General features: G+C 33.7%; 2 protein-coding genes across 4 annotated transcripts; one reads left to right on the top strand and one right to left on the bottom strand.

Annotated features, from left to right (window-relative positions):
- Nucleotides 1-658: 658 nt before the first annotated feature.
- On the top strand, nt 659-8,994 carry LOC111000448 (myb-like protein X). 2 transcript variants are annotated; one of them, XM_045633682.1, is made up of 8 exons: nt 659-1,072; nt 1,237-1,305; nt 2,502-3,245; nt 4,025-4,173; nt 4,701-4,814; nt 5,364-5,468; nt 6,420-7,186; nt 7,433-8,994. In XM_045633682.1, the coding sequence occupies exons 1-8, from the start codon at nt 858-860 to the stop codon at nt 8,885-8,887; spliced, it is 3,618 nt and encodes a 1,205-aa protein (XP_045489638.1). In that variant the 5' UTR covers nt 659-857; the 3' UTR covers nt 8,888-8,994. The 2 variants fall into 2 exon arrangements, with proteins under 2 accessions (XP_045489638.1, XP_045489637.1); XM_045633681.1 differs by having other exon boundaries at nt 6,420-8,994.
- Nucleotides 8,995-10,238: 1,244 nt separating this feature from the next.
- Nucleotides 10,239-16,814, bottom strand: LOC111000444 (probable proline--tRNA ligase, mitochondrial). Of its 2 annotated transcripts, none has more exons than XM_045633778.1 (9): nt 16,580-16,814; nt 16,056-16,307; nt 15,787-15,867; nt 15,007-15,187; nt 13,944-14,110; nt 13,670-13,788; nt 12,997-13,093; nt 12,028-12,170; nt 10,239-11,384 (listed from the first exon to the last, which is right to left on the bottom strand). In XM_045633778.1, the coding sequence occupies exons 1-9, from the start codon at nt 16,727-16,729 to the stop codon at nt 11,213-11,215; spliced, it is 1,362 nt and encodes a 453-aa protein (XP_045489734.1). In that variant the 5' UTR covers nt 16,730-16,814; the 3' UTR covers nt 10,239-11,212. The 2 variants fall into 2 exon arrangements, with proteins under 2 accessions (XP_045489734.1, XP_045489735.1); XM_045633779.1 differs by having other exon boundaries at nt 16,637-16,814.
- Between the last annotated feature and the right edge of the window lie 10,989 nt (nt 16,815-27,803).

Genomic DNA, 27,803 nt, shown 5'->3' with positions numbered 1-27,803 from the left:
TGATATTTAGAGCCTGTTTCACAATGTATTGATAAAGTGTCAAATAGCTATATATATATATATAATAAAATATAATAGCTAGGCATTTCATTACTTACTTATCCGGACATTGTGAAACAGACACTTAGGGCTTGTTTCACAATGTCCGGATAAGTTCCAAATAAGCGATTTATTACTTATTTGTAGGATAAACAGTATTTTTGCGTTTCACGACAGTCAGATAGCGCTATTTGTCTTGAAATGCCTAGTATCTTATTCGGAACTTTTATATTTCGAATAATTTATGTGTTGCATAGCTATTTGGCACTTTATCGATACATTGTGAAACAGGCCCTTAGTATTACGGAATTTATCAATTGACCTTTGTCAAAAATACTGATAAAGACTGATGGCAGTAGCACTCAAAATAGCGTGACAATAATTTGACAACTTTAGGTAGCTATTTTGTGTACCTAACAAATGTATTGTTTAGGTATACACGTCTTTTCATAAGTATTTCGACTTAAGGAAATAATAATAATACTTCGACAGAGTATCCGTTTGGTACCGCTTTATTTAGGATTTTGGAATTTCATATGTAGGGAATATGAGTTTTATCATAGACTGTTCAGTGACATTTAAAAAAAGGTAAGATTTTTTGTCTGCTGTCAAAATTGGCGCGATCGCAGAGCCGAGCTGTCACCGAGCGGCCGAGGCTATTGCCTATTACTCTTTAGATTTGGAATTATGGAGGCATCGTTTCCTATCAAAGTTAAAATTGCATCTTCTAAAAACTAGGAACTTCAAACTTTACTAGTGAAATTAGATTTTCGCTGGTTTTTATATCATATAAAATTGTAATATTATATATAAGTGAAATGCTATCAAAGTATTCAATATACGGAGGAGGACGATGGCGGGAGATTGATTTAGAAACTGGTCGCGTCGCAGGATGGGCAGGCTCCAAATTTGTTTATACAAAACGCGGCAAATTAATAGTCCCTAAACCAAAATCTGTTTTAAGAGGATTGATGGACCTTGCAAGTGGACACATAAGCACGGTTAAAGATGGTTTTCAACTATCACAATTAAAGTAAGTTTTTTTATGGCCCTCGCATCTTAACATACTTACGAAGCTTTTGTACAAACACGCAGCATCCAATTGTTTATTAATATTTATTATTATTTTATTTTAATAATATTTAACTGAGCTGGTTTATTTGTGTATAACCAATAGAATATATGTTTTTTTTTCAGAAAGAAGAAGAAACCTAAAAAGTCGCCAAAGCAAATTAAATGCAAATGTGACTATAAACATAATCATGTGTAAGTTGAGCCTTACTGTAATCTGAATCTGAAATGTATTCCATTCTTAATTTGCATATACAACAGACATGATAATTGTAAACTTATTTTGAATAACTTAGGGTTTCTTTCACAATGTCCGGATAAGTTCCAAATAAGCTATTTAGTACTTATTGGTAGGATAAACAGTATTTTTCCATTTCACAACTGTCAGATAGCACTATTCGTCATGAAAAGTGAAGTATCTTATTCGGAACTTTTATCTTTCAAATAATTTATGTGTTACTATTTGTTATTTGACCCTTAATGTAATTGGAGAGAAATGGAGGAAGTGCTTATCCAAGATGACATTTCCTCTAAAAAACATTAACCCAATCTATTAACCCAATTTAAGCTACTTTTAATTCTATTAAGTCATAATACCTGCTTCATTTTTATGCTTTCTTTTGACTGAAAAGATATAATATGTTAATTGTCCTTGCATTGAACAACACAAACTGTAAACTCTATATAACATTCAAGGGACAACAAATTTTAATGTTATAAAGAATTGTCAAATGGGAAGAAGTAAAATCTGTAATAGAAAAAGCAATAGTTTATTTCAGACTAGTGTTAGTAGTACATAGAACACAATTCTTAATCCTAATTTTTGTACGACGTCTTACTGCACCAGTAATTATGTTATATTTTTTTAATCAATATGTCTCAATACCTTGTGATATTGAAGCATCTTTGTGAAATGAACGGATTTCTTATAAAGTTTGTTATGTATGATGCTGATAGGCGAGTTTAGTATGGGTTAGGACAACAAAGCAACATAGTAATGGACACAGCTCTGCAGTTTTAACTGATGTCAACAACTTAAAAAGCACTTTTTATTATTTCATTGTCAATATTGAGAGTAATGATATCTAGACTGTATTATGGAAGATAAAGCCAAGCCAAGTGATCTGTAATTTCAACGCTTTAACAGTTTTGTTGGTTAAGCACGGGACGTTTCATGGAGTTTACACTGTATTTACAAATATATAGGATGCCAATAAATCTTAATTTAAGACTATTGTATATAGTGCACTATAATATCAAGTTAGTATATGGATTGAAATGTTGTAAGGTATGGAAAACATAGGCACATCAAACCTAGCCATTCACAAATAGAAGAAAATCAACATATTATTGTAGAATTTTTAACACTTTTTTAAAACTTATATTTTCAGTTTTGCAGCTCCAAATGACCAAATTCTACAAGCAAATATAGCTAATGCCTCTATTCAGTGCAACATAGTGCCTGTTAATAAAACACTGAATAAATTAAATATAAAAGAGTGTATGGATAAAGATGTTAAAAGTGTTGCAAGTGTTGAAAGTATTATCTCAGATAACATTGCAAGAGCAATAACAATATCAGAAAGTGATGTTGAGACATTCCGAAGCTACATTGTACACAGTACAAAAAATATATTCAATGTTGATCTCTTTATGTATGATGCCAACGACGATTACAAACGGAGTGTATTTTATAAAATAACACCAATTGTTAAAGTTCAAAGGCATCCAATTATACATAGTCTTGTCAGACAGAAGCAATTTAAAATTAAACTAACCACTGCAGAAATGAGAAATAAAACTAAAACGCTTACAAAGAATAATTATTGTGAGCCAAAAATTAAAGTTATTAATCATGTCGATAACTCTGACAGTGACGTTTTTAAAGAAAGAGAAATAGTAAAGCCCAACAAAAGTGTCATTGAACATCAGAGGTTGGAGAATGTAAATAAAGATTTAATTGTTGAAAATAAAGGAAAAAGAAAAGCCGCTGAAGTAATAAATCAAGCTAAAAGATCAAAACTTAATAATAGTGATAGTTTGAAGGAGAACAATGACAACGTTCCGACAGACAAGTTTGGAAAACCGATAAATAAAGTGTTTTTAGTTAAAAAGTGGACTGTTAAAAATAAGAGGTAATGTGGTTAGATTGTAAGTTACTTTTATTACTTTAATTAACTTATAAAATAACTTAAGCCGGCAACGCACTCGCGAGCCCTCTGGCATTGAGACTGTCCATGGGCGGCGGTATCACTTAACATCAGGTGAAAAACCTAACAACCGTTGCTTACGGTAAAAACTAAAAGAAAATAATCAAACTCAAAATAGCTTCATATAGGTATAAAAGTAAACTTTAGAAACGTCAACAGAAAAGATGTTAAATTGATCCTAAATTAACATTTACCAGTTCGCAAATCAAGCGGACAAGAACTCTCAACCCGCTACTCTTTTTAATCTTCAAGTTTTTAATACAAAGTTTTGAGTCTTAAGTATTATATGATTTGGAGCAAATTAATTATTATAATCATCAAATTTATGAAATGCTTTATTAATTAATTTGTTCAGTGATAATCCTCTATTTTCACTTGGGAGTTTTATTCCATATAAGAAGTGGTTTCTTCCGAAGCCTGGTTGGTTGTACGCTTAGATTAGTTCTGTTATTATTATACTGAAAAACCTTCACCGTCACCTTTTTTTAAATAGATATATTTTGGTATATCAAATATTTTCAAAGACAAATTCAATAATAATTTATTCATATCTAACACAATGTACACTTATGAACATCAAAAAAAAATATAAATGCTTCTAATTTTACATTTACTGCCAGTTCTTAATTCAATCATAGAACGGAATAGAAGAACTGGCAATAGATTCTCTGCCACTCTTCTCTCGGCTAATATGTATTTATTAGTTCCAGAAAACGGCCCACAAATGAGTTCTCATTATTAGAAGACGAGGCAATCGTTGATTGGATAGTTAAAAATAAAAAGGGGAATTTGGTGAACGGTAATAGAATGTGGAAGGAAATGGAACCCCAACACTTAAATGTTACCGGACAATGTGAGTATGTGTTGATAAAATTTTTGGGACTGGGGCCATTCAAGTGTTATTTAAGCACTATAGACAGACAGACATAACGTTTATTACAAAAAACCCACACAAAATAACAATAATCAAAGAAAAAAAAACTTTCGGCTCGTCTCAAATGTGTAATGTTGTGTTCTGTGGCTGTAATTGGCCCTGGCTCAGCATCATGATGAGGAGTAGAATGTTCCACAGCGCTGGTCATTCTGCCAGAGACCACAGCATACGGTTGCGCAAAGGAAAGAAAGAAAAGGAATATGATTTTTTTCCTAGTAGAAAAAAAAAATATATAGCGTCTTTTCTTGATTTTCTTATTTGATTACGTCAACAGTAATTATTTTCTTTAATTACTTTGAAATTTATAATTTCGAAGATTTTTTCTCTTACTATGTATTTTTTTTCCTTTGCCTACTTTTACTGATAACTGACAAGGGGAAGTTTAAAAAAAAATGTTTTTTTTACTTAATAGTATATAATACATTGGGTTAACTTTGTATGTTCAGATCGTTCTTGGCACTCCCTTCGCAACCGATACCTGAGACATCTCCTCCCAGCTCTCGGTAGCCTCAGCTTGACTCCTTCACAGGTCATTGATCTCCGGGCAGCGGCTGCTACTGGTAAGACATTCCCTTTAGATATACCTATTTAACAGGCATACACATTTTAACCGACTTTAAAAATATAAACAGCATTCTAATAGTATTTTGTAAAGTATTTGCGAAAGAAACAAGATTCTTCCCAAGATTGGTACGCGAAGCAATTGAAATCAAAAAACACGCCAATTTCAATAGAGAGGCCTAAAATTATCAAACACCTGGAATCCAATAATATCCAAATTAAAATCTCAATACAAACAATCCGCGAAAATGGCGGACACCGTGAGCAATTTCTGCAGAAACCCTACATCTTTAAGTCGATACCAATTCCGGGTAAATAAATACAGATAACACAACATTTTCTACAGCTGTGATACTTTTAAACTGTAAAGCCGCCGAAACGTCGGTTAAATTTAAAATTATGTTTAACTAATTATAAGTTTACAATAATACATAACCTCAATCAGGTCAAAAAGTGCCTTCTAATGATGAAAGGATTTGTGTAATCGGTCCAAAATAATGTTTTCTATTTATAATATAAGTATACTATATATAGAATTATAATTTCAGGTGAACTAAAAGCAAATAAAATGAACAAGAATAACTCGATATACAGAACCGAGCCAGTTCGCAGTGCTTGGAATGCCCGGCCCCAAAAGCTGAAACATTCTGATGGTGAGTTTAGATTTTATCGACCGAATCAAGAAATTCCGTAACGAAAATAAACCTAACACACGATGACGTAATATAGATGCTATACGCGTTAGAGCGAGACAGAACGCATACTGTGTATTCATCTCTGACGAGTCGGTGATGTAACGTAGGTGCGTTAGAGTGAGACAGACTATATAGGCGTGTTAGTCTGGGTCTGGTAGAGTGGTAGATCGAATTTATATCAAAGAAAGTACTGCTTAGTAAATAATTTTAATTGCATAAATTGATAAAAAATGCTATATTTTAATTTATTTAATAAATTGTCTTGATATATGATTGAACCTTATGATCTAAACTCTGATTTTACATTCCGTAAAATTTTGACATTTCATAAGTGTTGCTACTAAAATATCTCCACCGAATTAGGGACAAACTTGACCCTTTTGAGGGCAATAGAAAATAAAATGCTACGATTTTTTGAAGGTTTTTGCTAAAAATACCTACTTAATTACTGTAGGGACCTAATACACAAATAACAAATATTTCAATATCACAAACAATATGTCGAATTAAGATTAACTACTTTATATTATTCAATGGATGGCATACTTACTTATACCAGCTTAATAAAACTTTTAAAATAAATAATATGTTATTTTTACTGTTTGTAATGAAAAGGGTTCTGTTTGTAATCAAAATAACCTTCGCCGTTAAACAGTTTCTAATGTGGAGCACCACACTTAATAAAATGAAGACATTCACTAACAAATTTAATATATGTATATATACTCAGATGTTCAGACTAAAGAACAGGGGACAAACGGGCAGGAGGCTCACCTGATGTTATTGACACCGCCGCCCATGGACACTCCCAATGCCAGAGGGCTCGTGAGTGCGTTGCCGGCCTTAAGAAAATATTATTTTAATCATTCACATTCACAATATTCTGTGTAATATTTTTTTTTATTCCAGATGAACCCTTTACGCCGCCTAGAAATTCAAACTTAGTATCATCGAGAAGTAAATTGCCAACATATTCAGAAATAACACGAAGATTTGCTGAAAAACATCGTTCGACACCTAATTCTGAAGAGAATGTCACAAATAATAAAGTAAAACCAAGAGACGGTGATCAGACAAACAAACAACCAAGAGTTAGTCTGAAAATCATTAGAGTTGACACAAATTCTAATGAGCAAGGTTCACTTAGAGTAGTGAACATTGATGACAAGCAAGACAAAAAAACAGAAGAAAAATCAGTTAGCAAATCACGTGAAAAATCTTCAAGATTTGTGAGTAGCAGAGACGAGAGCTATGGTGTAGAAAAGAAGAACCGTAGAGGTCGCAAGGGAAATGAAACTGATACAGATGAAGAAATTAAAAACAATGTTAATAAAAAGTTTGAAAATGATTTGGGAAGTGCCGACAGATCTGGTTTAAATAATAAACATAAAAATCGCAGAAATAAAGATGATTCCGACTCAGAACAAAGAAATGAAAATCAAGGACGAGAAATCAGATCTTCAAGGAGACTTCGACATGAGAAATCTGGTGTAGAAGATACATTAGGACAAAACAAAAGTAAAATGGAATCAAATCCAGAACAAAAAAATCAACGCCAAGGTCCTAAAACATTGGAGAATAGAGCTTCATCAATTAAAAGCCCGGAAAAATCTCTTACTGAAAGAAGCATAGGGCGACGCAAAAATGGTCGATTTATTGCAATAAAAAGGTATAAGGAAAATTTCAGTGTGGATAAAAAGAATCTTAGTCAGCTCAGAAGTAAAAGTGATTCAGACTCTGAACCGGAAAAGAAAAAGAAAGATGACAATGGTCGATCTTCTGCAAGAAATATGGATAAGGAAATTTCCAGTGTCGATAAGAAGAATCCTAGACAGCTCAGAAATAAAAATGATTCAGACTCAGAAACAGAAAACAAGAAGAGAGATGACAATGGTCGATCTTCTGCTAGAAAACGGGATAAGGAAATTTCCAGTGTGGATAAGAAGAATCCCAGACAGCTCAGAAATAATAATGATTCAGACTCAGAACCAGAAACCAAAAAGAGAGATGACAATGGTCGATCTTCTGCAAGAAATCGGGATAAAGAAATTTCCCGTGTGGATAAGAAGAATCCCAGACAGCTCAGAAGTAATAATGATTCAGACTCCGAACCAGAAAACAAGAAGAGAGATGACAATGGTCGATCTTCTGCAAGAAATCGGGATAAAGAAATTTCCCGTGTGGATAAAAAGAATTCTAGACAGCTCAGAAGTAATAATGATTCAGACTCCGAACCAGAAAACAAGAAGAGAGATGACAATGGTCGATCTTCTGCAAGAAATCGGGATAAAGAAATTTCCCGTGTAGATAAGAAGAATCCCAGACAGCTCAGAAGTAATAATGATTCAGACTCCGAACCAGAAAACAAGAAGAGAGATGACAATGGTCGATCTTCTGCAAGGAACCGGGAAAAGGAAATTTCCAGTGAGGATAGGAAGAATCCTAGACAGCTCAGAAATAAAAATGATTCAGACTCAGAACCAGAAACCAATAAGAGAGATGACAATGGTCGATCTTCTGCAAAAAATATGGATAAGGAAATTTCCAGTGTGGATAAGAATCCTAGACAGCTCAGAAATAAAAATAATTCAGACTCAAAACCAGAAAGCAGAAAGAGAGATGACAGTGGTCGATTTATTCCAAGAAATCGGGATAAGGAAATTTCCAGTGTGGATAGGAAGAATCCTAGACAGCTCAGAAATAAAAGTGATTCAGACTCAGAACCAGAAAACAAAAAGAGAGATGACAATGGTCAAACTTCCAGAAATAGAGATAAATCTGGTAAAAGTGATAATACATTATCTAGAAGTAAGAAGAGAGACAATTCTGACACAGATAATAAAGAGAACGGCGCCGATAATAAGATGTATCTGAGACAGTACAAATATACATCTGGCGCCAAAATGGAAACCACAAAGAAGCGGGAAAATGGAAATATTAGCAAAAATAGGAAAAATAACAAACCTGTTAAAGTTGATAGATCTAAACGAAAGTATGTAGAAATCTTAGATTCAGAGTCTGAAAATGAACGGGAAAAGAAAAATAAAAGAGACAGAAGATCATCATGCTCTGATAGTGATTTCGTAAAAATATCAAAAAAAGCGACGAAGAGAAGTCGTAGTGTCGAACAAAGCGACAACAGCGATTTCAGTGTTAACACCTCTCATTTGTCAATGACGTCAAGGAGTGACTTTGACAGCTCCAATGACAAAGACAAGAAACGGTTGACAAGACAAAGCCACAGAGTCGAATCGGGCAGAGATATCGTTTTTGAAATTAGTGACAACGATGAAGCGTATGCCAGTAGGTCAGACACAGAGGTCAAAAATACTGGGAAAAGGAATTTAAGAAAACTCTTCAACCACAGAGCACTCTAATTAATCAAAAACGTCCGCCATCTTGAGTGTTGACTCTGTGTCTGTTAGCGAAAATGGATGTTAAATGAGGATATATTATTTTTTTGAATAAAGCTATTTTTGTGTTGTATTTTTTTTAATTCGAAATTTAAACAGTTTCTATTTCCGCTTCCGTGTTAGGGGCTCTAAGCCGCGTTTTAATTATGCAAATTATTGCATGCCTGTATGACGTCACACTTTTAAGAAGTGATTTGAATTGCAACGTGTATACAAGTTTTTAGTGGCTTAAAGATTGTTTATTATGGGGGTTGTTCATTAAAGACGTTATGAATTTTTTAACCCCTCCCTCCCCCATGGTGATACGAAGTGAGGTTTAAGACTACCCCCCAAGCCCATCAAAAATCACGTGTATTTTTAATACATACAAAGAATCTTTAAATTTTTATAATATTTTTAAGTTTCTAGATAGAAAGGTTGCTTTTGACTGGCATAAAAATAATTTTAAAAGAATGGTGTAATAATGCGAAAAACGTATTATATAGTTGTAGAACAATTAATATCTTACTATACTATACTAGTGACCCGTCCCAGCTTCGCACGGGTGCAATGCTGATGAAAAGCAGGTTTTTATTATGTATTGTTATTTCCGTCGTTGGAAAGCTCCGATAATTATTTACGCGTTCGATCGCTGCTAAATAAGCTGTAATGGGCTGTATAGATCTATATTAAATGAACAATGTATTCAAGGTATTTAATTGGTTAAGGATTAATGCTGTATTGGTTAAAATCGCTTCAGCAGAAATTAGCCATTATTTGTCGTAAAAAGTAAATGACAAAAAAAGTTATTGTGGGTTATCCATAAGAGATAGACATATACCATCACGGACTTTTCTGTAGACCTTTTCAATGTGTACAATACTTAGTAGATTATTTTAATAAATAAAACTAAAAAAAATAAAACTCGTAGGGTTCAACCTGCGTTTGCAATGTAAGCGGAAAAAATGAAATTATTTACGAAATCACATTAGAAACCTCAAAAATAACAGTACTTCTCTACTATTTAAGGGATGTTATTATACATATAAACCTTCCTCTTGAATCACTCTATTTATTTAAAAAAACCGCAAAATCCGTTGCGTAGTTTCAAAGATTTAAGCATACATAGGGACAGAGAAAGCGACTTTGTTTTATACTATGTAGTGACTATACTATTCGTGATTTTTCTCGAACCTTACGTGATTATACTAGAATAGTCTCACTACTATTGATTTAAGAGTAGCTGAGAGTTTCTAGTCGCCCGCTTCACGCCTCTGAATTGCGATCAGGTATATAAAAAAAATGTAAGTTCCTTTAAAGCAATGATAACACAATCAATTTTTTAAAATTTATTAAAATACAACTGTAATCTCCTAACCTAATACAGAGTTGAATCTAAGTAATACAGACATTGACAGTGACGTCCTTATGTTTTTGACGTTCGAAAGTGACAGCTTAGCTTATAGCACGAAATCCGGCTGCAGGATCAATGCGTTCCTCGGTTTTTCGGTAGAAAACCAAATTTTTATGTAAATTTCATAATTAGGAGAATATATGTGTACCAAGTTGCCTAGCAATATTTTGGCTGCTATTATTTTCAATTGATTTTTGGAAAAGTCATACATATTTCAATTGTTTTTAAATTGCAAGCTAAATTGAAAAAAATAATCCTGCAGCCGGATCTTACACGATTAGAGTATGCCCTTGGAATATTGCGACTATTTTATTTGAAGTCTGTTAAAAGTACGCAGCCAGTAAATGAAAATTAACGATGATAGGGAGAATAATTTGTAGTCATGCATTATCTTAATAATTTATTTAAATATCTTAAAAAATACAGTTCTAGGCTTAAATATAACACACCAAACTTAGGAACAACTGATATTATAGGTTTTGTTACTTGTACTATTAACTTAGCTAAATGTACCTATACCTAGCAATCAGAACCATTTGATAATTAAAACCTTCAACTTTGCTATTGTTATTAATAATGCAAGGATAAAAAATAAATACATTTTAGTTGTATTTCAGAGCTAACTGACAATGTCAGTCTGACATTTCAAAATGGCGACGGTAGTACCAAGCCAAGAAATGTTAGCAATGTAAAATAGGTTTATTTAATGGCTTTAATTTGTGCCAACTGTGCACAAGGCCTTACCTTTAACATAGAAAAATAGGTTTTTTCTCTAAATGTAAAGTATTACAATAAAATGTTTTTTGAAATCCTGTCAAGCCTATTGTATGAAACGTCAACCGTCTGTCACAGACTACACATTGTCAAACACAAATGTCAAAATCATATTGACGTCATTACTCAGACCGAGATCTGTCACGCTGAGTGTCAGAAACGCCATTTATCATATCCATAAGTTCGTTAATGTCACCTAATATTGGTTCCCGTCGACCGTTGGTGTAAAGTTCGTATCTTGGTGGTGTTTCGATTGAATTTCGACCACAAACTATTATGTGAGGGTAGCCCATTCTATGGAAGAAATTACCACAAATTACACTTTCATTATGTTAATATATTTTTATGGAGAAGAAATCGGAAAGGTGGCTCATCTCATGATAAATGATATCTCCGCCCATGGACACTCTCAAAGCTAGAGGGCTCGTAACTTGCCTTTTAAGAGTTGGCACGCTTTTTTAAGGACTCTTAAGTCGAATTGGAGTATCAGTTATTATGTTACGTCGAGGTGACAGTTCCCCCCCCCCCATTTTTTATTTTAAAACAAATTATGGCATCCGAAAGTTTATATATATAGTATAATAAACAGCCTCATTTGGGATTTCAACCTGACCTTGGGAGCTGCACGGCATCACTTAAGATCAGATGAGCCTGCTGCCCATTTTCCTCTGTTCTATAACTACGAATTCTTAAAAGGCAGGTAACGTACTCGCGAGCCTTCGAGCATAGTATCCATGGACGACATTACTTTACATCAGGTGAGCCTGCTGCCATGTTCTATAAGTACTAATTCACAATAGGCAGGTAACGCACTCGCGAACCCTCTAGCATAAAGTTTCTATGGACGGCATCACTTAGTATCCGATGAGCTGCTTGCCTGTTTCCTGTTACATAAAAAAAATACTAGGAAATAATATTTATCATAAGTAATATATACCTGTCCGCCATTAAGAGTCGTTTTCCAATGGTCAATGTATGTCTGTCATCCAAAAGCACGTCATCTTTTAAAATCCCATCCAACTTTCTTGCTACACCCTCTATATGATTTAAGCCGTGCTTTGACCACTCTTTTGAGCCCTCCTGTATAAGTTTAATCAAATTTGAAATTAGGAAGATTCATTAAAAAAAAGTAGTGACGCCACCTTTTTAGGTCTGGGCATCAGATTTCTGTATCTGTTTCATGATTCGTCAATTTAATGACTTAGTGTCCTTCAAGAAAAGAGCGTACCAATTCTTAAAAGGCCGGCAACGCACTCGCGAGCCCTCTGGCATCTCAATGCCAGAGGGCCTGTCCATGTGTCCATGGGCGGCGGTATCACTTAACATTAGGTGAGCCTCCAATCTAAAAACACATTTGTTGTTTTACAAAAATAATGACAACTTTTTAATTCGACTTAGGGTCCTTCAAGAAAAGAGTGTACCAATTCTTAAAAGGCCGACAACGCACTCGCGAGCCCTCTGGCATTGAGAGTGTCCATGGGCGGTGGTATCACTTAACATCAGGTGAGCCTCCTGCCCGTTTGCCCCCTGTTCTATAAAAAAAAATTAATAGGTGATCAGCCTCTAGTGCCTGACACACGCCGTTGAATTTTGGGTCTAAAGCAAGATTTCTTCACGAAGTTTTCTTTTACCATTCGAGCGAATGTAATGAAGAAAGTTTTGAAAAATTGGTGCACAGCCATGGTTATACGACTTCATTGAGGAGAATTTCGCTGAAAGAATAACATTAGCAGTGCAAACAAATGTTAATCAGATTAAAAAGTATTTCACAATACTTATATTTCACCTTTACAAAAATATCATCATAATAAACAAATATCAATATCAATATCGAAAATATCTGTGGTTTTTAAAAATACAACATCTGAATATGGCGGCCATTTTAAGTTCTAAATAATAAACTCACCTTAGGCCCAATAACAATCGCGGCGAAGGGCGCTATACACTTCGGCCATCTTATCTGACTGTCGCTTGACAATGCTTCTAAACTAGCAGCTAGTAATCTGTCAAGGAAAATGGCAACACTTTCTGTATGTAATGAATTTAAAAAAAATATGTGTGTGTACCAGAATACACAGGTAAGAAGTAAAACTTCTTTACGACATATCATTTTTCTACTATTTGCAACTTCACGAAAATGGGGTAGATAAGGCTTAAGCCTTAAGAAAAACAATTTTTTCAGTCATATTTATTAATACTTGCTAATTTTAACAGATTTATATACATTCACTGATACTTACAATCAAAAAGTGAGGTTAACCTCAAATAAATATGAAAATCGTGCTCATACGTGTTGAATTTATAAAACTAAACGTATAATCACTCTCACTTTTCTTGTAAATTCACTTAAATGTGCAAGTCTTTTTATTATATCACTTTCAATACTAATATATTGTTGTTATTATTATTATATATTACATTATATTCTTTACGTCATACTAAACTTCGATAAAAAAAAGCAAAATGGCGCGTAACCGAAAAACGTGACGATTTTACAAAACTTCTCCCATACGTCGATAAAGAAGTTTCACTTCAATAAATTAATAAAAATTCATAATTGCAACATCCCCATCTATTACCTTGTTATACCAATTCCATAGCAAGACATAATCAAAGGTGACGGGTTTGAGTCTGGATGAATACATTTAGCTTGCAAGGGCTCGCTGTATTTTGTACCAAGAATGAATGTGTGACCGACCTGTGGATGTAAATTTTAACTATCAAATGGTAACTTTCAAGTATTTCTGCTATTTTGGGGTGTATAATATAATGGGGCGTAATCTGTCGTAACCTTAGCTTAATAAGCCGTTAAATTAACAGCCTGGTCTGCGACATAACTACTAATTAACTCACCTCAACGGTTTGAACTACATCCGTCTCGCTCGCACACTTCTCGCACTCTCCGCTCCGCTGTACGTGCGAGCAGGACGGGCATATGTTTATCGAGTCCTCACCCGCGAGTGCTGGGAGTTGCCATTCGTGGGATAACGAACCTCCCATTTCACCGGTCGGTGCTACCACTGAACAAAAGTATATCTATCAATGATTTCTTAACAACTGTCAAAATTGTTTTTTTTTTTAATCTCGGTCGTCAATACATATACAATCTGTATCAAATTCATTTATTCGTTCAGGTAACCTATACTTACGTCAATACTAACTACTAACGCCAATAGATGTTTTTGAACTGAAACTTTTAATTTTTATGGAGGAAACGTCACAAGGATCTGCAGCGTTTTCGTCGAAGGAAAGAGAGAGAGCGATTGAGACCGATTGAGAGAGAGTGAGAAAGGGAGATCGAGAAAAAATACATGCTATTGGTTGATGTATCCGTTTAGTAGTTACATACTAGAACTTTAGATGGAAATTCAGTCGCATGTCTTTTTATTTATTTATATTATAATTAGCATGTATAGTACAGGTTGTAAATAGTGTGAATATATATAATAAATTTATTCACACTATTTACTTATTAATATATATTTATTTATTAATATATAATGCATGGATTGATCATAAACTGGTACATGATCATCTATTGGGACTTTTACCATAGTAATAATTAATTTACAAAGAAATTTCACTTCTGTCATACTTTGTATGCACACACTGATTTATTATTAATTACTCAAGATGCCATGTGGAACACGGTGTAATGGTTGCAGCTCCTATCCTCCCATTTAAACTTGTCCATTAAAAAGAGTGGCGGAGAGTTTATTGCCAGTTCTTCCGTTCTACGATTTAAGAACTGGCAGTAAATGTAAAATTAGAAGCATTTCATGTATATTTCTTTTTGATGTTTATAAGTGTACATTGTGTTACTTAAATTAATGATTTAATATCATAATTTATCGATGCAAGGCGAATGGTGTTATACAAGGACCTATACTTGTATCACTAACTTAACTAAACTTACATCTATGAACGGGTAGATCCAATAAATCAAACAGCCGTCTGTATACTTCAGTAACTCGACTATATGTATTATGCGCACATTGTATATTACTATGAAATCCATACAAGTCCATCATAGTAAACTCTCTCGCTCTTAGTAAACCATGCTTTGGTCGGAGCTCATCTCTGTATTTGTTTGTTATCTAAAAAGAAAGTCATTTACTTTTAATTTTTTTTAGATAAAAAAAAACTGGTGAAAATAATTTATTTGTTTTTTCATTCATACAACATTTAAAACAAACAATATAATTTCCATTAATCGGAACTGTCCGGGATTAAGAAAGAGTAAAAATTTCGACTTTCTGATATTTTACAGTTTACACCACATAAATGGAAGCACACTGGTTAACGAAACGTTTTATCATTGGGTACAGACGAACGTTATGGCGCGTCATGGGGGGGTTAAGCCCCATGTAATGACAGATTTTTTAAACTCTTTATAACAAATTTCAAGGGTCAGAAAACTTTTCTTCGTTATAGAGAGTTGTTGTTATAGGGAGATGTAAACACCCGAAATATAACCAATTACAATAATTTATATATATAACAGGTAGAAAAAGCTAGGCCTTTATTATTTTGGTTCCAATCGACGGTACTAAATATACAATTTAAAAAAATATAAGCTGTATGTGATCTTATTTGTCACGATCAAAAATTAAATGGGCTTTATTATTATTATGAAATTGTTAAATTCTCTTGTATAAATTATTACATTATATTTCCAATAAAATCTCCACCATACCTGATACAAAAGAAGTGGTAACTGTTTATGTGAGAGAGGTCCAACATCTGCAATAAGATCTGCAATAGCTTCTTCATGAGTCTAAAAAGTTTGAAATCAGAGTTGTGAAAAAATAATAATTGTTCTTTCCTTCTTCTTTAAGTTTGAACTTTGTGGCTACAGTATGTTTGTATATAGTATTTTAATTGATTTAACTGTTATATATCCATACCAAATAGGTTTGAATAAGAATTTAAAATCTTAAAATGAAATACTTAAAATCTACTTACAGGTGCCAATAAATACTTTTTATCATGCCTATCTTTGATTGTAAAGAGTTCTGATCCAACACTGTCTAGCCTTCCTGTTTTCTCCCACAGATTTGCTGAGGTTAGGCATGGTAATGATATTCTTTGTGCCTGCACACTTTCTAGGCAGGAATTTACTAATAGTTCAAGCTTATCTAGGGCTCGCCTGGCTAGTGGCAAAATTGTGAAGAAGCCAGAGGTAGTTGGACGGATAAGACCACATTCTAGAAGAAGCTGAAATGTTTGAATACTTTTTAATTATATCCTTTCTCAGTTGTCTTAAGGTATATTACTAATTTGTTACATAGTATTGCGTTTTATTCTTGCTAAATATGATACATACTTAATGTTTTTATTAATTAAGATATAAAATGTAATTTTAGGCGACTAAACAATAATAATAATACTTTCAGTTTGAAGCCTATTAAATAATAAATATATAATAACAATTTTTCCAAGAAATATTTTTATTACAATTAATCGAAATATTTATTTGAAATTCTGACCATGTTTGAGTCATGAAAGATGCATTTTAATGTAAAATAGATTTGTAAATAAATTACTTTTTGGCTTTTACAAGTGATTTCTGTATTTTTTATTATTGCACCCTTTGGTATAGTAATCACTGGTTGAAATATTTGAGATAGATATCTCATGTTTTTATTCTTACTTAGTTGTATGCTCTATAAAATCTTACATAAATAAACAAACTTTTTATTTCGCCCGGCTATTTACAATTTTAGAAATTGAATTTGAAATTTTAGAAGAGGTTATGTCAAACAGATAAGACGTATAATCAACTGCACAGTTGAAGTTGTCATTAATGACTTCACATATTTGAAACTGGTGACACAAGATAAATAATAAAATTAAAATTAACGAAATTATATTAATGAAATTTAATTAATAAATACGTAGTGAGTTTAAAAATATTTCCCTATCTTGTGCTAATATAAACATTTTGCGTTAAAAATGTGCTTGAGTACAAGATGGCGCTAAACCAATAACCAATGTGTACACTGTACAAAAAGATGGCATCAGTAAGCAATAAAAATATTTTCTTTTATGTACTTGTAAATATATAATATTTGTTTCATTTTTTCTGAGGAAATATAAGTGATTACAAAAATAAATTGAGTAATATGTTTATTATTAGCTTGAGGAAGCGATTCCCATCCCTCTGGTCGTCTGCCTATGTGCGCATTTTACTCTAAGTCGTAAAGATAAAAAAAAAATCGGGAGGAAATGGATCACATACGTAGACCCAGAAGGTTATAGCACCATTGGTTTTTTTGTCCAATAAGCCTTTACTATATATAATCCCTTCATGTGATGGGCTTAAAAGACCATGGCTTGGAATGCTTTAGTGGGATGAAAAAAGAGAGAACGCCCACCAGAAACCTAGGTAGATAGAATGAAAGGGATTGCGGGAGTTGTGTAACCTAACATTTCACATTAGTTAAGTTACATGTTAGTGTTATATGTAGTTATGTCTAATTTTAGTCGCAGCTATAAAATTAATCTATTAACTCAAAAAAACTCCCACGAACTCCCAACTGATGCGCAAACTAGCTGTGGTCTCTGGCAGAATGACCAGCGCTGTGAAATATTCTGCTCCTCAGCATAATGCTGAACCAGGGCCATTTACAGCCACAGCACACACGCAATACATGCTTGAGACGGACCGAATGGGAAAAGGAAAAAAAAACAAAAAAAAAATTATATATTGTTGTAAATGTTATATGGGAGAAAAATAAATTAATAATAATAATTATTATTATGTCTCATTATATATTTTATTTTATTTTTTCTCTTTGATTATTGATATTTTGTGTATTTACGTGTGTGTGTTATTTTAAAGTTACGAGATTGGGAGATAACTACTGATTTAGTTACTGCAGTTTCATGATTCTAAAGCGAGAAGACCTAAAAACTTCTGTTTCAGAAAAGTTGGTCTCTTCGATGAAAAATTTTACCTCCGAGCGTCGCATAAAGCAACTGCAGCCCTGTTATATTTGAAAATTTTTGAAGATAATAAAATATTGAATCGAGTTGCCATTAAATTCAGATTACCCATTTAAAAAGCTATTAATTAGCACATTAACAGGCAACAATGCCATATTCCATTCAGAATAATGACGCGGCGAAACAAATCATTTAACCCGAGATAAGCGGAATAGAAAACCAGTGACTCGCGACACGCTCATCGCTTGAATTATAAGGGTCATATCACGTTCTTACGGGAGGCGATTGTACAGCGTGAAAAGAATATCCATCGCATAAAATAATTTGCATATGCATCCTACATATACCTGACATAGATATCTACATCACACCATCACAGCACTGCCAAATAAGGTATTACACGTGTTGAATAATTTTATTGATTTTATTCTTTCGTAAAAGTTAACTGTTTTAACTTTTTGTACCTATCCGATTTTAGTTATATGCTAGTTATTTATATTAGCTACGAAATCAATTTGCTTAGGTAATCTATGTATATAAAAACTAACTGTTCGTTTGTCTCGCTAAACCTCAAAAAGCCATCAATGAATTAAAAACTAAAATTTTATAAAGAAGGCATATTATCTCGAAGGCGATAGACTATAAATAATTTAACTCCTCCCAAAACAGTTACGGAGAATCAACGGTAAGAGGTACCTGATACATGGCTGAAAGCGGTAGACATGGTTTTCAAAACTCAGAAGGACATGGACAGGAACTAGGGCCAGATAAAGTCACCAATGCGCCTCTAAGGAATTATTATACCTACTCTCACCATACTGAGATTTATATCTTTGGGTCCTTCAAGGCAAGAGCGTATCAATTCTTAAAAGGCTAGCAACGCACTGACGAGCCCTCTGGCATTAAGAGTGTCAATAGGCGGTGGTATCACTTAACATCAGGAGCCTCCTGCCCATTTGCCCCCTATTCTATAAAAATTTAAAGTACCTGTAAAAAGGCTTTTAGTAATATTTCGTTAGGGATATTTTTTAATTTAATAAATTAATATAATAATATGCTTTATAGTATATAATAATAAAATACAATAATACAAAATACAATAAACGCTCGCTTATACAACTTGTTTTTCCGGGCTTATCACGTTCACACGTCATTTCCTCCGACCAGTCAGTAATGGCAAAATGTAAAACGGGCAACACCGGATCGTTATTTTAAGGTTATATACCTTTTTGCGGGAATCGTCGAGTTCCGTTTAGCACTAAAGTTTATCTTTACTTGTATGATCACAGTTATATGTAAACTGTCCTTTTTATTATCTGTGACTCGTTTAAAATTTTGTCTACATAATAAAGTCCTTGTTTCTAAAATCGTGATATTTTTTTGATTACTGCTCTGTCTGCAATAACTGCAAACCTTTTACTTTATTAAACCTATTTTTCGATGTCTCATGAACCATTTAATGATAAAGAACATATTTTTAAATCAAAAATTAAAAAAATAAAAGTGCGAGCGTTCAAAGTACCTACATATGTCAGAAGTGACACTTCTTTGTAAATTAATTGTAACTAGAGCAATAGTTGATCATGTACCAGTATATGATCACTCCATGTATTTGTATATATATATTCACACTGTATACATGCCAATGATAATATAAAAATTATGCGACAAAATTTCCATCTAAAGTTCTAACATATAACTACTAAACGAATACATCCACCAATAGCGTGTATTTTTTGGCGATCTCCCTTTCTCACTCTCTCTTAATCGGTCTCAAAAGCTCTTTCCCTTGTCTTCGACAAAAACGCTGCACATCTTCGTGACGTTATGCTTATGCGCGGCAAAGGCATTAGATATATGACATTTAGAATATTATACAAACTTATTTAAGAACAGTTGTTTACAAATCACTAACTATAATATAATAATTATAGCCAACGAATTGTATATCCTCCAAACGCTAAACATACAGATTCTCAACCTATAGCAGCTTAGAAATTATGAACAATGTATTCTATGGAACTTTTCTTTATGATATATAATGCGTAGTTAAAAAAATCTGTCAGTCAAGATTGTAGTTCATATAGAAATTATATTAATATAATCTAGACGCAGACCGCTAAAAGCCTGTATAATTAATTTGAGCGTAGACACTGGATTAGTGTTATTAATCCGTCACTCTAAACTCTAATTCGTCTAACTCGGCCATAATTCATGGCAACACAGGTGTGTGACGTCATATCCAGAATGTATTACCAGCATTAGTTTTGAATTAATTTAACTCGACCAGAGTAAATTATGTTACAAATAATAATAAAACTGGCTTCTGCCTGGATTTTCAGTAATAGGGCAATTTTTTCTGACCGTTTCAGTAATAGTAGTTAGGTTTAAAGACATTTATTCTCATAATAGCCACTTACATGAGAACACTTATATGCTAACGTTACAATTTGAAAAAAAAAAGAAAAAAAAAAGAAACTTGGTAGAACTTGGATGAACTTTCATTAGATTCCGTAGATTGGGATCACTCAATAGATAGTCTTTTAATCTTAATTTAAATATTGCTAGGCTGCATGCACTTTTTACATTTTTGGGAGTCTATTATACCGCAGTTAATGAACTAAATAACTTTTAATACACAACGATGGTTCTAGCTAAATAAAAAATACCTGTATATGAGAAATGTCATAGGAAATAATATTGTATAACTACCACTCCGGCGGCCAATCAGTTAAAATAAATGTATCTGCCTTCTTTTTATTAAAAGTATTTCTTGTTATGAGCCGTTCAAGTATTTGTAAGCACTATTTTCTTTGATTTTTGTTATTTCGTGATTATTTAATATTTTACACATATTACCCACACATAGTCTATGCTGATAACGAAATGCATTTTCCAGGATTCGTACAAAAACTTAATACGTTTATGTACTCTTCAAAGATTTGCTTACTTTTGCTAACTGAGAAAGGAAGGGGGGATTAATTTCGGTATATCTGCTTTATACTTGATATATAATATAGACATGTAATATATATGTGGAACCAGCTGCCCACCGAAGTATTTCCGAACCAATTCGACTTAGGGTCCTTCAAGAAAATATCGTACAAATTTTTAAAAGACCGGCAACGCACTCGCGAGCCCTCTAGCATCGAGAATGTCCATGGGCGGCGGTATCACTTAACATCATGTGAGTCTCCTGCCCGTTTGCCTCCTGTTCTATAAAAAAATAGCGATATTGCCAGTTCTTCTCTTCCGTTCTACGCCCTTGATTTGAGAACTGGTAGTAAATGTAAATTCACAATTAATTTAATTTTTTTGACGTTCACTTGTTTACCTATATGAATAAAGATATTTTTGTTTTGTTTTGAACAACCTTATTCGAAACGCGGCGAATATAAGGTTGTTTGTCTATACTAATATTATAAAGAGGAAAGGTTTGATTTTTTGTTTGTTTGTATGAATTGAATTGGCTCCGAAACTTCTTGGCAGATTTGAAAAATTCTTTCACTGTTGGAAAGCTACATCATTCCTGAGTGACATAGGCTATATTTCATTTTCAAAAAAAATAGGCATCCTTACTAAAATTACGATAACATTAACATTTGTTTATTATTTGATACAATTCTAACAGATGGCGCTGAGTTAAAGGTAGTTTAGTTTAGGTCCGTGTCGTGGTACCAACGTTTCACATAAGTTCTCCTACGGTTTCCCTTGATTAATTTACTACTATGTAATATAACAAAAACCTTAGCCACAGCAACGCTTGGCCGAGTCTTCTTATATATAGTAATAGAGTATAGAGCAGCAACTCCTTGGTTCTCATCATCCGCCAACTTCCAAAAAATAGACTTATTGATTCCTGATACACAGTATTTAAATAAATTGATAATCGTATTATTTTCTTCTCTTGTCAAGACCGAATAGAAATCACTCAAACTCACTCACTCACACCGCTAGCCCTGTGACTCAAAAAGTATATTGGCCTTTGAAATTAGAATCTTCCAGTGCCGCCTCTCACCTATTCCTCGCCTTTAGTGGCAGCAGGTCTCTAGGCCGACTTTCTTCGCCATTCCTCCGACATTCGCCAACCACTGGTCCGCCTGAATTTAGTCTATGCGCTCTTTGTGCCCCCCCCCCAAACATAGTCTCATATCTTTTTATTTCATTATTCTCTTCGACATAAACGCCTGACATCTTGGTGACGTTCCGTAAAAATTTTACCCTAATATGCCTATAGAAGTTTCACTTCAAAAAACTCAGTTTTGTATCGCATAGCCAAGATATGCAACGACCAATATTTAAATCTTGACACCTTTAAGCTATCGCGGAATATAATTAAAATTGTATTATGGAGTGGTAAGAAGATGTAAGGATCACACCGTCACACCACACAGCCAGGTATCACTAAATGTTTGAACCTTTTTGTGGGTAAATGTTCTGAATTCCATCTCTTATTATATAACTATTATATTATATAACTTTGGTAGCTAGGATTACGAAATAAATTTTAACTAACAACTAATATAATATAGAGTATAATTTACATTCAATAAAATATACCCGTAATTACTGTAAACAATTAAAAATTCTCCGTGCACGTTTCCCGCGTTTGTCAAACTTTTTCTAAACTCGAAATGGCCGCGATGGCGGTTTTTCATATTTTTTTAATGTCTCACTTTAATGCATGTTTCCATTACACGCTTAATATAATCTAACATAATACTAATTAATTGTCATTTTGTACATTTACAATGTTCATAAGGTAGAAATAATAATTAAAAAGTCGGTTAACTGACGATAGTTGAACGTGACAATGACATAAGAAAATACCGATAGAATGGTTGCATTTTTCAAAAGAAAATTTTTGTGTTTTTGGTATATTAATATACCTTGATTGCCATACAAAAGGTGTTTTTCCTACACAATTCCAGATTAATTTTTGGCACAGTCCATGTCTACTTCAAATTATTTGTATTCTAAGATACGAGGATTGTTAAGGACCTCATCTGCAACCATGGTAGGTGACACACGGCGGTTTCAATTGACAACCCCTTAAAAAATAAAAAAGAACAGCTATTTATTTATTTATTTATTTATTTAGTACTCCTACAGCTAACATAAATTATATATAATAGCAAACAAATACACTGAGAATATAGCTACAGATGGAATACATGATACATTATATAACAAAAAGATTTACAAAAGGGAACAAACAAACAAAACTGTGATTAAATTTAATTAATTAAGCCTCAATTGGTTGTGTTGTGTTATGGTGTAAAAGTGTGGTTGTGTACGTGATGGTGTGTATGTGGGAATGATATCACATCATTTCCTATCCTATATTTCCTATCTTTAATGCTGTTGTTTGTAAACGTCAAAATAATAAAAAAAAGTTTTTTGTTTTACAAAACGGTTGTAAGGAGCTGCAAATATTACACTATGTTCCACAGGACATCAAGTAATTAATAAAACTAAATTAAAAACAAAGATTGGTCCTCTTTCAGGAGGAGGCATGAGGCACGCACTTAAATTATCTTAGGAACAATACGCAAATACATAGTCGTAATAATTGACACCGCATATGCACGAATTCAAGTACGACCAGTCACCACAAGTAGCACCCGATCACTAGTAAACCCCAGAGACAGACACAAGAATATGATTTAGTATTTTATTTACAGATTTAAACCCATATATGTAGCTTTAAAGTTTCTTGAATCGTTGTTTTTCAGGCAAGCAGGAGATTAGCCCACTGTGCCCTAGTCTGATAGTGGGGCTGCCACTTTAAAGCTTCCAGACAAGCTCGGTTTTATGCGGGTTACCTCCCTAGTGAGTAGATTCTGTTTTAAGGCGCAGAATGCTCGCCTTTTGCCCTGCATCCTTAGCCCAGCTGCAGCTCTAGGTAGTGGGCACGCGGAAGCGTGGCTGCAGCAGGTCCCAGGGTGGACGACTAGGACGTGGATGACTCGGACTGGCCGGGGTTCTGCTTACAAAAATTAAATGGATATCGCCTCACGCATTGCCAAGGACCGAGCAACCTTTGCACAACTTCGGCCTGTATGGCAGTCACGGATGCTGACGCGTCGAATCAAGTTTAAAATATTCGGATCCAACGTCAAGTCTGTGCTGCTTTATGGATGTGAAACGTGGAAGGTCACCAAAGACATCTCGCACCGACTCCAAGTCTTCGTCAACCGCTGTCTTCGCCATATTCTGGGTATCTACTGGCCTGAAAAAATCTCCAACGAGCAACTTTGGGAGCGCTGCCGAGAAACCCCGATCAGTCAGCAGATCAAGAGGCGCAAGTGGAATTGGATAGGCCATACACTTCGAAGGGATCCCAGTCATATTCCCAAACAGGCGCTTGATTGGAACCCGCAAGGAAAGCGAAGGCGTGGCCGTCCCAAACAAACCTGGCGCCGTACAGTAGCGGACGAGGTAAAGAGAGCTGGTAGGACTTGGAGCGAGGTGAAGCACGAGGCGCAAGACCGAACGGGATGGAGGCTCGCTGTGGACGCCCTCTGCCCCACCTAGGGGTTATAGGACATAAAGAGAAAGAGATGTAGCTTTAAAACAAAAAAAAATGTCTTATGGATCCGTACTGTAATTGATGGAATGTGTAGGTACATTATAATTTTAAAAGACTATTTACTTTTTACATTACGTAACCTTTTGATTTAAATTTAAGAATCACTTTAAGATTTTATTGTATTAAATCTAGACTTGGATTCTGACACTACAAGTTCTTATAATTAAATAAAAATTTCGTTGACAATGGAAACGCGTAAGACTCCAAACTTTCATATATTCGCTGTATGTTTGCTAACGCCCGTATAATGGCAACACCGATTTGAATTATTCCCACGTACGTCGGAATGCGCTTTGATTTTTTAATCACAAAAGCGCGGTCAAAATTTGTTCCGTCGGTATTTTTGTATTACAATCATTTTGTCTTTGTTAATAAATGTTTAAAAATTGCTCATTCCTTTTATTTATTATAACTTAAATTAATAATATTTAATGATATTTAATAAATAATATAAAAAATAAAAAGAAACCATTTAATTCTTACAGCTTATAAAACAATATTGTATATTGTTATTATGTAGTGATGAAGACAATTTTCCGCAGCTCAGAAAGTTTGCAAGAAGATTGATTTGTGCGTTTGGAATCACTACATAGTATAAAACAAAGTCGCTTTCTCTGTCCCTATGTCCCTTTGTATGCTTAAATTTTTAAAACTACGCAACGGATTTTGATGCGGTTTTTTTAATAGATAAAGTGATTCAAGAGGAAGGTTTATATGTATAATAACATCCATTAAATAGTGGAGAAGTACTGTTATTTTTGAGGTTTCTAATGTGATGTCGTAAATAATTACATTTTTTCCGCTTACATTGCAAACGCAGGCTGAACCCTACGAGTTTTAGCAAAATAATGTACTAAGTATTGTACACATTGAAAAGGTCTACAGAAAAGTCCGTGATGGTATATGTTTATCTCTTATGGATAACCCACAATAACTTTTTTGTCATTTACTTTTTAAGACAAATAATGGCTAATTTTCGAAGCGATTTTAACCAATACAGCATTAATCCTTAACCAATAAAATACCTTGAATACATTGTTCATTTAATATAGATGGATGATATACAGCCCATTACAGTTTATTTAGCAGCGATCGAACGGGTATATTATCGGAGCTTTCCAGCGACGGAAATAACAATACATAATAAAAACCTGCTTTTCATCAGCATTGCACCCGTGCGAAGCTGGGGCGGGTCACTAGTTAATTATAAATGCGAACAGTTCTCTTTATTGATGAGAGTCAATCAACGCATAACTTGGAAAATTATTTACGTATTTGTATCAGTGGATCAAGGATATAAATACCGATGGATTAGTTTCCCAAATTCCAGCTCAAATTTCTCATTGATTATGGTGTATTTAAATTTCGTAGTTTGTAACATTTTCAAATTTAATGATTTAACCATAGTGTAGTCATAGTCATAGTCATAATATCTTTATTCATTTAGGTAAACATGTACACTTATGAACGTCAAGAAAATCAAATTAAATTGATCGTAAATTTACATTTACCACCAGTTCGCAAGTCAAGGGCGTAGAGCGGGTAAGAAGAACTGGCAAGAAACTTTCCGCCACTCTTTTCAATCGCCAAGTTTTTAATACAAATTGTTTGAACTGGAACAAATCAATCCCAAGGATTAGGATCATTTAGGTATTCGTCACATTTATAAAAGGCTTTATTAATTAATTTACTTTTATCAAGGGCTTTGAATTTATTTCATGACAGTTCTCTAATTTCGCTTGGGAGTTTGTTGTAAAAACGAATACAATTTCCATATAAGGAGTGGTTTATCTTCTGGAGCCTGGTTGGTCGCACACTCAAATTAGTTCTATTACGCGTATTATACTGGTGAAAGTCACCATTTGTTTTAAAATCGTTTAAGTTTTTTTGTACATACAACAAGGCTTCAAGAATATATTGACCGGATAATGTCATAATATTTAGGGCCTGTTTCACAATGTATGGTTAAAGTGCCAAATAGCTATGTAACACATAAATTATTTGTAAGATAAAAGTTCCCAATAAGATACTTCGCATTTCATGACGTACATCTGACAGTCGTGAAACGCAAAAATACTATTTATCCTACCAATAAGTAATAAATAGATTATTTGAAACTTATCCGGACATTGTGAAACAGGCCCTTAGTTCCTTAAATCTATTCCATACCGACTCCCTCGGGGAAACACAACAAATACCCCGAACAGCCCGCTTCTGCAACACAAATATGGATTGAACCTCTGCAGCAGCACCCCACAGTAGAATACCGTACGACATAACGCTGTTTACGACATCACATTAGAAACCTCAAAAATAACAGTACTTCTCCACTATTTAATGGATGTTGTTATACATATAAACCTTCCTCTTGAATCACTTTATCTATTAAAAAAAACCGCATCAAAATCCGTTACGTAGTTTCAAAGATTTAAGCATACAAAAGGACATAGCGACAGAGAAAGCGACTTTGTTTTATAATATGTAGTGATATAGAATTTTAGCCAGTTTCATTTTTCATAACAATATAAAATTATAACCTATATTTTATGTATAAACGTACTTATATAATAAATTAATCGGATCCTTTTACAAATTCCGCACCAATTTCCTATCCATTAAATCTAATAATGCATTTCCTAACTTTTTGCATGGCTGACCCAAGCGAAATTAGAGAACTATCAGTAAATAAATTCAAAGCCCTTGTTAAATGTAAATTAATTAATAAAGCCTTTTATAAATGTGACGAATACTTAAATGATCCTAATCCTTGGGATTGATTTCAACAATTTGTATTAAGAACTTGGCGATTGAAAAGAGTGGTTTGACCTTGACTTGCGAACTGTTTGTAAATGTAAATTTACAATTAATTTAATTTGTTTTTTTTTGACGTTCATAATTGTACATTTTTACCTACATGAATAAATATATTAATTTTGAGTTTGAGTTGGTCGCACAAACCGTACAGTCCGAGAAAGGGAAAAAAAGAAAAAAAAAAGAATCTATACACTATGAAAGGAGAACACAAATACAATATATTTGCTTAATATACGAAACGTACATTATATAACTGGGCAGTCAGTCAATTTTCTCGCTGGGGTTGTTTGGCTGTCAGAAACAAGAAAACAAAATCATTCGGATCACTGAATGAGCTATGGCGATGTCACCGACACGAA

This window comes from Pieris rapae, chromosome 24 (assembly GCF_905147795.1).
Source record: "Pieris rapae chromosome 24, ilPieRapa1.1, whole genome shotgun sequence".
NCBI classification, from domain to species: domain Eukaryota; kingdom Metazoa; phylum Arthropoda; class Insecta; order Lepidoptera; family Pieridae; genus Pieris; species Pieris rapae.
This window is presented reverse-complemented; position numbering and strand designations above follow the sequence as displayed.

Excerpts from the sequence above, each read along its gene's own strand:
- LOC111000444 (XM_045633778.1), bottom strand. The coding sequence starts at position 16,729 with ATGAGATATCTATCTCAAATATTTCAACCAGTGATTACTATACCAAAG. Across the intron at positions 16,308-16,579 it reads TCTTTCATGACTCAAACATG|CTTCTTCTAGAATGTGGTCT; the intron begins GTCAGAATTTCA and ends CAAACATTTCAG. Across the intron at positions 15,188-15,786 it reads TACCACTTCTTTTGTATCAG|ATAACAAACAAATACAGAGA; the intron begins GTATGGTGGAGA and ends CTTTCTTTTTAG.
- LOC111000448 (XM_045633681.1), top strand. The coding sequence starts at position 858 with ATGCTATCAAAGTATTCAATATACGGAGGAGGACGATGGCGGGAGATT. Across the intron at positions 1,073-1,236 it reads TTTCAACTATCACAATTAAA|AAAGAAGAAGAAACCTAAAA; the intron begins GTAAGTTTTTTT and ends TTTTTTTTTCAG. Across the intron at positions 4,815-5,363 it reads CCGGGCAGCGGCTGCTACTG|GTGAACTAAAAGCAAATAAA; the intron begins GTAAGACATTCC and ends TTATAATTTCAG.